A 14,065-nucleotide genomic window follows, 5' to 3' on the forward strand; every position below is an offset into this window, starting at 1 on the left:
AGAGAGTGGCATGGACATATATACACTACCAAACGTAAGGTAGATAGCTAGTGGGAAGCAGCCGCATAGCACCGGGAGATCAGCTCGGTGCTTTGTGACCACCTGGAGGGGTGGGATAGGGAGGGTGGGAGGGAGGGAGACACAAGAGGGAAGAGATATGGGAACATATGTATATGTATAACTGATTCACTTTGTTATAGAGCAGAAACTAACACACCATTGTAAAGCAATTATACTCCAATAAAGATGTAATAAAAAAAACTTATTTCCAACAGCAACAAAAATAAAAATAAAATTGATACCCCAAAGTCCAAATCGTACACAAACTAAAATTTCAGAAGTGTTCTTATCACCAACTTTCCTTCTTTCCATCAAATTCCCATCACATTTAGCTGTTCTATAATAGTTCCTGAGGCCACTGAGACAGCTTCAACCAGTGTGCTGATCCTTCCCAGCTGGCATCCCAAACCCTCGCTGACTCACACCAACTCCAGGGAATTGGGTTTGGGAACTGCAGCCCAGTTCCAGGACACTCCTCCCAAGTTCTGTCACCAACAGTTTAGCAGGAAATGGAGTAAGTTTTCCCCTTTATGAGAGTTTAATTTTCCTTTTTAGCTTTCCTTACCCTGAGACAAATCATGTTTCCTAATATGACTGCAATATGATCATAACCTGAACATGGCTTACTTGCCCATTGCTTTCTCTTCCTTAAAAGTACCTGCCCCAAACAATGTTGTTTTAAGAATCCACATTTGGCTTCATTTCTAGTGTTCTTCCTCTCATGCAGTCCCTCTTTTTGTGCCTGGCCTTTGTATCATTCATTCCTGTTTATTCACTCCCTTCCACAAGTCCAATATCTCTTTCCTGGTTTTCCCTGACCTGCCATAAAAGCCCTGTCCAGCCGGGGGTCCTGATTGAGTGTTCAGGATCCCACCTCCCCCCTGCCCTTTTCCAGTGTATATCTGGGGAAGGAGAAGAACGACATTTCACTCCCAACTGAAAATAAAGACCTTTGCTTAAGTGTGTGTTTGTACAGGATGGTAGTGGGAGCTGGAGAAGCTCTACAAAATGGAAATATTTTCTTTAACTGGTTCTCAACCTTTTTTTCAATCCCAGTTGTGATGGCTAATATCATGTGTCAACTAGGTTAGGCCACGGAGTGCCCAGATGAAGTTGGTCAAACATTATTTTGGGTGTTTCTGGATGGGGTTAACATTTACATTGGTGGATCTGAGTAAATCAAATTACCCTCCATAATGTGAGTGGGCCTCCTTCAATGGGTTGATGGCTTGATTAGAACAGAAAGACTGGCCCTCCTATGAGAAAGAGAATTCCACTGCCCACTGCCCAACTGCCTTTGGACTTCAGATGTCATCTACAAAACTGGCTCTTTCTGGCTGACGGCTTTTGACCTGGAACCTCGGCTTTTTTTGGGCCTCCACAACATCAGGCCACCCTAGAGATTTTGAATTTACCAGCTTCTATAATCACATGAGCCAATTCCTTAAAATGAATCAGTGACTCAATCAATCAATCAATCAATCTTTCTCTCTTTCTCTCTCTCCTATTGGTTCTGTTTTTCTGGAGAACCCTGAATATTGCCCCAAACCTTCTTTACTGGGTCAGGGGAAGTTTGTCATTTGTGTGGTAGAGAATTTCAATAAGGTGAGCACATACCTTTAGCAGAAGGTACCTGATTCTTGAAGGGAGTTATGTGTAGTTAGAGAGAAGCTTTTATTAATTTTATCTGCCCTATTATTCCCTTGAGAGTCACTGCAATGGAAGGTATTGCTTATAAAAACAGTACACATTAGGAACACGTGGGGTCCCCTGTTAACATGGAAACAATAGAATGTGCTCCGCATGTCACACATGGCTACTTAGACTCACACTGTGCGTATACACATCCCATGTCCTGGTCTTAATTCTCTAATAACTGACAATCACAGTCATGAATTTTTCTACCCAGTAACCTTAGCTGGCCTAAGATGATAATTCTGCTACACAGATAATGACATACATTAAGTTTAGAATATTAATACTTTACTGTGAAAGTTTCAGAGTAAGGGTTTTTTTGTTGTTGTTATTTAATATGTCTATAATGTTTAAGAGAACCATATACTAGATAATCTGATGGGCCTTGTGATTTCAATTTGAAATATCTAGGATTTTATATTACATGAGAATTCACAGAACTCTATTAGGTCAGTAAGTATTTAGATTCATTAGGGAATTCAATTTGTTGCATTTTAAGTTTGATTTATTAGATTGATAAGAGCTGCTTAAATACCTAAGAAGAAAATGCTTATTAGGATTGGAGGCTGCCCTTTCAGGTATATAAAATGCATGAGATAAAATCAAATACATAAAATTTATAAATCAGAGGCCAAAGTGTTAGAGACTTAATTAACAGAGTTTTGATACAGAAATAACTCTCAAGGAAAGTTTAATCTGTTCCTTGAGCTATATAAACATTAATCACAAAATAAAACTTGATCTTATTTTATATAAAAATATTGGACTTATAAACAGAAGGACAAAATGTTTACGTTGAACTTAAATTCTTAGGTAAGTCCAGGTTTTAACATTGATAAATTGGATACACTGAATGTTCATTTAAAACCCAACCCTGAATGGTCTTTTCCAGGCACAAGGCCTCTCTCAGACATTATATAATAACTCACACTGGTAGCCTGGGAGCCTCGAGCGGCACAGAAGCAGCAGGTTCTCTCAGCGGCTGCCGAGATTATCTGGCTCTGCGTTAGTCCCCAAACCCTCACCTGCCCCTCATCGTCTTTGACTCTTGCTTACTTTTAAAGAGACTTCTAGCACTGTATAGTGAGGTAACAATGGGGAATAATCATTAGCTCAACTCATATCCTGGAACAAGATTTGATCTATGATCATCGCTAACACCTATGAAGCATTTACTGTATGCCAAGCATCTAACATGTGTTACCACATTTTTAACCCTCAAACAATCCTCAGGAAGATGTTGCTACTACCATTTTACAAGTGAGGAAACTAACGTAATGACCACATTTAATACCAAGGCTCTATGTGCATAATTCACTACTAAATTTTATTTTGCAATAAGCCTTTTATAGTGAGAAAAGTACTTTCACCCTTTTCAGGAAAATAATGGGTAGCCTTCTAAATAAATACAAAGAATCTTTTCAATAAGAAACAATATAAATTGCGTACTTGTCCTTCCATATGGTATCCAATTCAGTCTAGTTCCATGGATACCAAGAATTCTGTCCCAAAGAACTGGACCACTTACCTCTGAGAGTATTCTCTCTGTATATACAGTGTACACATATGGTGGCCACTCAAATTAGGAGGCCTTTTATAGCTTTCCAGTTTGGTTTACATTCTCCACTATAGCTTATTAATAGCTGCACTTGCTTTGATAATAATCAGGATCTATGATCACAATGATAAATGCTTTCATACTTACAGAGTATTAATTACCATAACCTCAAAAGAGTTCTCAACTTCGCATATAGGAAACTGAAGCAACTCGCCCAGTGCAATTGACAGAAGCAATGCCAAAAGCAGAACGAGATCCCTGGACTGCCCACACCAAAGGCGGTGACCACTCACTGTGCCTCACATGTAGGATGTTCCAGACTTATTATTAACATTCTTTGGAAACATAGTTCTTGGAAAAGCCTTTAAACTGTGACTGCTGAAAGGCCTTTTGCAACCACTGCCCAATTACAATATTTTTTCAAGTTTAGTCCATGAGTCAAATCCCTGTCTTCCTTCACACCTCCAAGGGTATTATGAAATTTCTTACACTCAGATCTTTGGGAACAGGTAAGAGCCATGCACAGACAGGAAAGAAATCACTAGCTTCACTGTTCAAAGACAGATTCCAGATTCTTTCACTCTTGCAAAACCATATGAAAAGACGGGGTAGATAAGTTACTAGGAAGTATTAAAAAATAGTGTGTCACAGGAGATGATGAATTTATTACATAAGGATGTTATCTGTACATTTGAATGAGCAACGTTGAGGAATGAACTTCTAATTTACCAGTACAACATAATTTTATATCATGTCAGTTCTACAGAATTTTACATTTCCTGTAAATACAGACTGTACGTCTGCTCCAAAATTTATTGCCTAGATGTTGCCTTGTAGGTGGTTCAAGTAAAAAATGAAATGAAGGAATACGTAGATAATTTAACTGAAACTGAAGACAGGCAAACTATAAGTAATTTAGACTGCATTTTAGACACGGTTCTTACTAACTGTACCTTGCATATAATAAGTTTACTAAATATGTTATTTGACTTTTTAAAAAATAAGAATTAGACATAAATCTATATTATGATCTATAGGATTCTTTACTGACAGAATTGATTTCAGATTTTTCTTATGCCGTAATGATTATATTTTTCTTCCTGGCACTCAAGGACAAGGATAATCTCTATTCCCACAACCAGAGTTTTCTTATCAAATCTATCTATATATCTATATTTTTGAATTGCTCTGTGAGCAAAACTGAGAGGACCATGCCTCCACATTTTGATCGACAGCAGTGTTTCACAAAAAATTTTAAGCATTTGCCAATTTCTTTTGTGACACTTCAGTTTCCTTGGAGATTTTTTTTTTTTTTTTAACCCCGCTGTGACCTTTCTATGCCTGACCTGCACCTAGTACTTCAGAGGTTAAAACACCTGTGGTGCAGTACACTGTATCAACCAAGAGGTGGCAATCTCTCAACACACTAAGTCTCCCCTCAAAATTTCTTCTACGTTTTAGATCAAGACTTTATCAATTCTTTATGTTCCGTTTGTTCACAATAAGTCTAATTATTTTAATAATTTACTTAACAGAAGTCTAATTATTTTAACAACATAACCACAGACACTGGGATCCCTGGGTACTTTAGATTCCAGTGTTCAAATGTGTTTAATTTTCTTTCATTTGCAGGTCAATAGGTTTTTATTTCCATGAGACAGTAGCACCCTACATATCTTGTAACCCATAGGTACATTTTTCCAGAAAATTTTGAGTTTATACTTTTAAGAGTAGCAATAAATAAAAACATTAAAAGTTCATTTTATCTATGTGCTAGGCATCACCAACAGTTTAATTCACTGAGGATTACTGACTTGCTTTAATCCATTAATTCATCAAGTATGTATTGTTATCTATTATGGCCACCGTGTGCTCGACTCTGATACAGAGTCTAAGTTGGCTAAGCTTACTGACTGGCTCTAAGGCTGTAGAGTTTCTCTCTAAGCACACAACGCATGAGGAAATTGAAAAAAAATCTCATCTTTAACTTTTCACTTTGTTACTTTTATATTCTAAGTGATACTAATTATCTAAGAAGTGCTTTGAGACCTTGGGGAGATAGGGACTGGGGTAACACTAAAGTGGTTGATAGCACGGATGCCTAGATTTGAATCTGCCACTTCCTGGTATCTGACCACGGATGGTAATCTTGTGTGTCTCAGTTCCTCTCCCCCCAAAAGGAGGTAATTATATAGTTACCTCATAGGATGGCTTGGAGAATTAAATATCTTAATCGATGGTAAGCCTCTTGACGGTGCCTGGCATTGTGTTATACACATGTCAGCTACCATCATTTTTTTACTCAGGTGGAGACCCAGAAAAACCAAGCTACATAAAACTCGTATTCAATAAACTCCAGATTTGAGGGTTCATGACTTCCTTCTAGCACGGCACTGAAAATTTCCAGAAAGATCAAACAATGACCACCCTTTCTCATTCAAAATATGGACACAGTAGTTTGTCTTTCCTGACTTGGTTTTTCGAATAGCTTTTTCTCTCAGAGGCTGGCCATGATATCGTGATAAAGAACCCAAATTTGATGGTCCTCCCAAAGCAGTTCAGCCACTCCCCCCAAACCAAGGGAAAAAAAAATTTTTTTAAGAACAGGCAGGATTAGAGGGTATTGAGAGGGGTAGGAGAAGAAGAGGATGCTGGGGCAGGAATAAGAGAAACTCCAGGGCTTCCCTGGTGGCACAGTGGTTGAGAGTCCACCTGCCGATGCAGGGGACATGGGTTCGTGCCCCGGTCCGGGAAGATCCCACATGCCACGGAGCGGCTGGGCCCGTGAGCCATGGCCACTGAGCCTGCGCGTCCGGAGCCTGTGCTCTGCAACAGGAGAGGCCACAGCAGTGAGAGGCCCACGTACCACACACACACACACACACAAAAAAAAAAAAAAAAAGAGAGAAACTCCAGAGGCTGAGGAGGGGGAGGATGTCAGGACACGACCACTTCAGCAAACTCACTGCCGGGCCGCCCTCAACCATCTGAAACCTCCTAATGCCTGGTGTCTGGCCTCCCAGACTTTAGCTGAGGATTAAAATGGGAGCCCCAAGCAGCTCCAGAAATGTACTGAATGGTACAACTAGGCAATTCTTCTCATGTAAAGTTACCCTGACACAATCCATCAGCCTCCACTCACTCACCCTGCACGTGGTACCAGTCTGCACCTGGTACCAATCTGCAAGTTGCCATCTAACTTCAGAGAACACTATTTCAGGAGCCACTCCTACCTCCTCCAACTACCAGTATTCTCAGATGCAGTTGCTGCCTTAGTGAGAATTAGTGCCCATAACCTATTGGACCAGAAGTGTGAAAGCCTGTTTGGGAGCCAAAGCTTTACTTTACACTGCACTTTAATGCTCAAAGCTGATGACAAGCACTGCGATTTATTACTTAAATTCCTCCAGCACTGTTTCCATCAGTAACTAATTGTTCCCCAAAGCAGTGCTGCATTCCTAGGGAAACTGGAAGGTTCAGTGCCTGACAGGCTGGAATTCATCCAGTGCTTTTATTAACAAATAGACAATATGGTCCTTTCTCAACTATCATGTATTCCTGAAGAGCAACATTTAAAAGGCTCAATGGCAGAATGAGCAAATCAGTTTTAAAGTTCACACATTCTCTGCTTCCTCTACGAAAAATTAATAACGGCATTAAAGTTGGTTTTAACAAAATCCGGCTGAATGCTGCTACGTGTCTCTAGAACCTTGCTAGTGTGGTCTGAAGACCAGCAGCAGCATTGCATTGGGACTTAAGAAGCAGAATCCTGCCCACCCACCTCCACCTAGAAACCAGAATCTTTTTTTTTTTTTAATAACATCACCAGGTAATTAACATGCCCATTAATGTTTATGAAGCAGTGGTCTAGAAGAGCAAGTTTTATATGAGGACAATTATTTCTGCATTTGTCTATCCTTAATTTCTTAATTCATGTTCAGATGCTATTAGGTAAGTGTGTTTTTCATAAGAACCTTAGATTTCATTTACATTTGAAAATGCATGTGATCTGACTCACCCGGCAGTCGTAGCATTAGGTGCTACAGCCTTCTGACGCTTACTACGTGTCAAGCACTATGCTAAGTGTTCATGTATTAACTGATTCTTCCAACAACCCTGTGAGGCAGGTGATGTTAGTTTCGTGTGAGGAAACTAAGGCACAGAGAGACAAAGGAACAAGGCTGTGGAGATAGAAAGTTGCCAAACCAGGATTCCCACCCGGGCAACCTGGCTTCAGAGTCCATGTGCTAACCCCTCTGCTCTGGGTCTTGTTGCTTGCTATACTCGGGCAGAAACATGCTCAACGGGAGATGGTTTGGTGTAGATATGACCAGAACATCAGGTACCAATCAAGGAAATGCCAGCTATCACAGGGCCTCTGGAAAAACTGCTTAACTTTGCCGTGGGCTTCTCCCTGGATTCAGGGTAGAGTATCCCTAAGTCTAGCTCAAGGCCCATAAATTCAGGAGTATAAAAGAAATACTCCTTCTGGGATGTCTAACTACTTCCTACACTCCAACAGAAACAGAATAGTGTTTTTCAATATGTGTTTCCTGGAACCCTGGGGTCCTTCACAGATACCTCGAGAGCCTAACTAGTTGTTCTCCCTACCAGCAGCTCCAGCAGCTTTGATGTTAATGAATTTATATATATTGGAAGTTAAAATAATAATTCAGTTGACAAAAGACTACCTTTTTCTAAAAAAATAAAAGACTGAAAATCACTGATTTTTGAGGATTTGGCTGACTGTAGACTAGTGATTCTTTTTGGAAAATTTATCACCAGTACTGTGCATATATAAGCTAGAAAGAGCGCAGCAAAGATACTAAGCTTTTTTTTTTTTAATTTGGCACGTGGTACCACTATTTCCTCGTACCCCATACTTTCCTAAAAATATTATACAGTATATATTTGTTCACATAGATTTGTTTGAATTTACATTTAAAATTTTGTTTTGTAAAGCCTCAGTTAAAGATAACTGATGCAATATTCTAAAATTCATTTCTAACACCAAAATAACTTGAATATTCTTTTAAAAACTTAGTCAATTAGATTTGGTTTGCAGAGGCAACTAGCTCATCAGATTTTCATTCAGTAAATACTTAATATCACAGCATCAGGACAGGGACAGAATAAAATGAAAATACATGCAGAACCTTTCATAAAGAAGTTTCCAAAACCCAAATGTTGGGGTTGTGGACAGAATACGCACAACGCTCCTACAAATCAGCAAGAAAAAGACACAAAGTCCAACCAAAGAAATGGGCAAAGGATATAATTCCCTGACAAAGGAATACAAATCATCTATAAACAAGGAAAAGATGCTCCAATTCCCTAGAAATAGGGAGACGCATATAAGATACCCTTCTTACCCATAGGATAACAATTTTAAAGGCTGAGAATATCTAGTAGTAAAAGGGTATGAGGAAAAGGCATTTCAAACACTGTCAATGTGAGTGTAAATCTGTCCTGTATTTTTTGGAGAGTAATATAGTATAGTATTTTCATTTGTAGGAATTTTCTTATCAAGACACTTCCACAGCTATATATAAGATACATATGTGAAGGTTCATTGCAGCATTGTTTATAATAGGAAAATCAAGACTGGGGAAGGGCAGGGGGTGGGGGAGACAGACAGCCCAAATGTCCAGTGCTGGAGGTGATTAAATAAACCATGGTACAGGCATACCTTGTTCTACTGTGCTTCGCTTTACTGTGTGTGTTTTTTTTTTTTTTAAACAAATTGAAGGCTTGTGGCCACCTTGCATCAAGCAAGACTATTGCACCATATTTCCAACCACATTCGCTCACTGCCTGTCTGTGTCACATTTTGGAAATTCTCATAATATTTCAAACTTTACCACTATTACTATATTTGTTATGGTATTAGTGATCTTTGATGTTACTATTGTAATTGTTGTAGGGTGCCACAAACCCCACCTATATGAGACAGTAAACTTAACTGTTGAAACAAAGGATTTAGAATATTACATAAAACTAATTGAGAAAGCAGCAGCAGGGGTTGAGAGGACTGACTTGAATTCTGAAGGAAGCTCTACTCTAGGGAAAATGCTATTAAACAGCATTGCATACCACAGAGAAATCGTTTGTCAAGGCAGAATCAATTGAGGTGCAAACTTCACTGTTGGCTGTTTTAAGAAATTACCACAGTCACCCCCATCCCCAGCAATCACCTCCCTGATCAATCAGCAGCTACCAATAGCGAGGCAAGACCCTCCACCAACAAAAAGATGACTTGCTGAAACCTCAGGTGATGGTTAGCATTTTTTAGCAATACAGTATTTTTAACTGTCATGTATATTTTTTTAGACATAATGCTATTGCACACTTAACAGACATAAACACTGTACAGTGTAAATTTAACTTTTATATGCCCTGGGAAACCAAAAAATTTGGGTGACTTGCTTTATTGCAATATTCACTTTATTGTGGTGGTCTGGAACTGAACCCATAATATCTCCAAGGTATGCCTGTACATCCATAAAACAGAGTCTGTGCAGCCATTTAAAAGTTACCATCTTTCACCAGTTCTAAGATATCCTAGATTTCAAAATACATCCTGATATAACAGACACTAAAATGTGAAAAAATTGCTTGTGGCCATTAATAGATGCCATCAATTGTAAGATACCCCCAATTTCAGAGATGCTAACGTGTAAATCAAAAAACGTGTGCCTCAGATCGATGATACGGATTTCAGCTTTAAATATTCTCTTAAATATAAATTTATAATAACTAATATGGATTAAAAATATAACAATAATTAACGTATAGAAAAAAGACTTGGATAATTAAAACCAACTGTTAAGAGTGAACATCTTCAGAGGTACAAGCTATTAGGTATAAAATAAGTTATAAGGATATATTGTACAACATGGGGAATATAGCCAATATTTCACAATAACTATAAATGGAGTATAATGTTTAAAAATTGTGAATAATTACATTGTACAGCTGTAATGGTACATTACATGTACCACTGGTACATCAACACTGTACTTCAATTAAAAAAAAAGAGTGAACACCTTCAAGGAGCAGAGTTCAGCTGTGATGGGGTAGATGGAGGGGGACATAACCTCTTTGATTAATTCTTTAGAAGAATGATATATTTTTTAAAAAAATTAAACAATATAGCACAGGGAGATCAGCTCAGTGCTTTGTGACCGCCTGGAGGGGTGGGATAGGGAGGGTGGGAGGGAGGGAAACGCAAGAGGGAAGAGATATGGGAACATATGTGTATGTATAACTGATTCACTTTGTTATAAAGCAGAAACTAACACACCATTGTAAAGCAATTATACTCCAATAAAGATGTAAAAAAAAAGTAAAACATACATATAAAACATGCAAAAAAAATTAAACAATAAAAACACTGCCTAAGTAGAAAGGTTTGAGGTATTCAAGCATCGTGAGAAGATGACTCAAGTCATATATATTATAGTCACTTCCTTAAGATTTCACCTTCTTCTCCTTGTGGCAATTGCCTCTTAGGACAGAGGCTATAGTGACACTAATAATATACCCCACTCCTTGTGTTCCTGCCCTATCTACAACCTCCCAGTTCTCACAACAACCCAACAAGACAGATGCCTCCATTAATGAGCTGCATTGGGTGAGGTTCTTTTTCCCCAAGTCACGCAGCTGCTGTGGGCAGTTCTGAATTCCAGATCCAGATTTTTCTGGCCCCAGAACCCAACCTCTTTCCATTTCTGGGCTACTATCATTACCATCTATATCTTTAAGAGGTTGCTCTTCATCCTTTGCTGTTCCTTTTCCTTTTCTGGCATTTCAAATTACTTTCTTTTTTTGTGCTACATTGGTTTCAGTTACTTCCAAGCTAAAAAGCTAATTTATTATTAAATATCTTGAAGATTACATTCTAATTAACTAAAAATTAATGCAGTTCCTCTTTTCAAGCAATTCTTCCCCTCTTGGCCATTCTGAGAATTTGTTCATTATAAACTCTTTCACTTTATATCCACACAGTATTTTTCCAGCTTTAACAAATTGATTCTATAGCCAAAGACAAAATGCTATACTGAACACTTTCAAGTGCTTTTCTTTAACAGGCAGTAAGTAGCTGCAGCGTCAAGAAGAGAAATAAGCAATCAGCGCACAACCCAACAGTCACCAAGTAGCCCAGCCTGGGAGCCAAGAGTCAGCACCTTCCAGCCCTCCTCCCACACGAGGAGAGGGGAGGAAACTGAGAGCTTAGCCAGTCCCATTTTTTTTCCATTTGACCAAAGGTTTTAACCCCAGGTCTAAAACTTGAAAGTCAAGGAGATTTGTTCAAGTACATTTTACTTACTTTCTACTCTCTTCCTTTATGGTTCTAACCCTTCTGTGATCTCTCCCACAAAGAGGTTGACATAAAAACTTGGGCTTTGACCTATACTGTCTATATTAATACTTTTTGCTCTAAGTAGAAACTGTTAGAAATGAGAAGGACTGTAGGGGAAAAAAAAAAAAAAAGAAGTATCAGGAAATATAAATTCTAAAGACCTATGCCACCAACTGCTAAGATGCATTATATTTCTTTGGGTTATTTAGCATTCTTTGGGGAAATGGAATGAGGGTTTCAAAAATTAATGACAAGGGCTTCCCTGGAGGCGCAGTGGTTGAGAGTCCACCTGCCGATGCAGGGGACATGGGTTCGTGCCCCAGTCCGGGAGGATCCCACATGCCGTGGAGCGCCTGGGCCCGTGAGCCATGGCCACTGAGCCTGTGCGTCCGGAGCCTGTGCTCCGCAACGGGAGAGACCACAGCGGTGAGAGGCCCGTGTACCGCAAAAAAAAAAAAAAAAAAAAAAAAAAAAATTAATGACAAGGTCTGGATTGGAGGTAAACCAGGAGCCGGATGTTATGCAGTCCTGCTCTTCCACTCCCTAAACACGCACGTGCGCGTGCACACACACCCCTCTGATGAAAGCAAGCTATCAGGAGTGCAGGTGAAGATATATAAGTAAAAGAGGATTGTCAGGCTCCAAAGGATACTTCCAAAGGCCTGCAATAGAAGGAACTAGGTAAGGGCTCACCTGAATCTTTCATGGGGCAGAGGGCGCACTGCATGCCCCAGGCCTCTCCATACAAACAGCAGCACTCAGTATATGTTGTCTGCTTGCCAACAAGAGGCCGGCTACACACATACTCATCACTCAGATGTTCCCAGCACAGATCTTGGTAGACATCGGTTTCTTCAATTTGTTCTGAAAGGGAAGACATGGTTCCATGACAATTGCACTGTTATTCCTATTTCATAAACACTGTGGTAGAAGCCAGCGAGTCTCAAAGTTTCCATCCCTATTTCTAAGAGTGACTTCCAAGCAAAAGTCTGAGGCCAGTCTGGGTCTTTCCATGGATCAAACCTCTGTCACCTCCAACTGGGTGTCACTCCCATCAGCTGAAATTCAACCTGCCCATCATGTTCCAATTAAATCCTTCCCTCTGTTGCTTCCATCATTACATAAAACCCTCCACTGTCTTGCCTGTACTTCATAATCCTGATGGACTTCTTATTCTTCTGATCTTTGATGTTTCACATTTACTTGTCTGTCAAATCCTACTATTTCTTTCTACATAAAATTTTTGGGATTCGTCCTTTTTCATCCATTTCATTTGCCGAAGCCCTGAACTAGTAATACTTCATCCTAGGGTCCTTAACGCGAACCTTTCTACTTTCCAATTGATTTCGACCAAAGCCGCCTCCTGAACGTGCTGATACACTGATCAATTAAGCCACTGATCAGTCAGTGGCACATTACCTTCTCGGGGATGAACAGGGATTCCTACCGATGGACTTCAGAGTCCTCCACCAATCTGATGAATTCTGCCCTCTGCTCTGTCCAGCCTCACCTGTGTCCTCCAGTCCAGTCAAGCAAACCTAATTATTTTTCCCTCAACTTACATCTTCCTCAGTTGCCTTCAATGGTTCAATGTGATCAACCCTCAGACACTGAACAGCTCTGCCATCTGCTCAGCCACTCCGTATTCTGTTGTCCATTAAATCAGTGTATGCAAGGTGTTAAATCTCCTACATATTGATGATACGCATCTTATTCTTTCTCTTAGCATCTCATTTTAATTATTTCAAAATACCCAAGGAATCAATTTTTTAATTTTCCAACAGCTCACATTTCAGTCAAAAGGAAAACCTTATGACATTTATTTGGACATAGACTTGCATCTCATATCCAAACATACCATGTGATTCAGTTGGTCGGATACATCTTTTTTCCGAAGCATCCAGGACCATTGGGTGGGTACAGAAGCAGTTATAAGAGCCTTCTGTATTAACGCACTGGCCATCAATACAACTGTTGGGGTCTTGACACTCATCTATATCTTAAGAGAAAAAAAGTGAAAGAAAATCAGCAATCAGCTGCACCTCATACACTTAGCCAAACTTAATACACTGCTAAATTTAGTCCAGATTCCAGGGGCTGCCACATTTTAATCAGCTATACGTCATCATCCAAAAGAGAACAGCTCCGACTATAAAAATGTTAAGTTGTATTGATTGGAAAAATAACATTGCCCTACAGCTGCTGACATTAAATAAGGAAAGAAAACATTTAAGAACAGGATATGCTTAGAAATTTAAGATAAAATGTCTCTTTATGACAGTTTTTAAATTATTTCCTTTTGCTATGTCTTTCTGCCTAGTGTATATGGTTTTCTGCTTAGGCATTAAAGTCTGGGTCAGTATTTAAAAATGACTTTCAGTGCATGGTAT

At 39.3% G+C, this 14,065-nt stretch overlaps 1 protein-coding gene across 15 annotated transcripts in view; it reads right to left on the reverse strand.

Moving 5' to 3' along the window:
- The window catches only part of LTBP1 (latent transforming growth factor beta binding protein 1), a 424,762-nt gene that overhangs the window by 19,134 nt on the left and 391,563 nt on the right, over positions 1 to 14,065 (reverse strand). For all 15 annotated transcript variants that reach the window (XM_033838746.2, XM_033838748.2, XM_033838744.2 and 12 more), the window contains 2 exons: positions 13,534 to 13,674; positions 12,369 to 12,539 (listed from right to left, as the gene is read on the reverse strand). In XM_033838746.2, coding sequence (XP_033694637.1) covers positions 12,369 to 12,539; positions 13,534 to 13,674 — 312 coding nt within the window. The remainder of the gene's footprint in view (positions 1 to 12,368; positions 12,540 to 13,533; positions 13,675 to 14,065) is intronic.

This window comes from Tursiops truncatus, chromosome 14 (assembly GCF_011762595.2).
Source record: "Tursiops truncatus isolate mTurTru1 chromosome 14, mTurTru1.mat.Y, whole genome shotgun sequence".
Taxonomy (NCBI): domain Eukaryota; kingdom Metazoa; phylum Chordata; class Mammalia; order Artiodactyla; family Delphinidae; genus Tursiops; species Tursiops truncatus.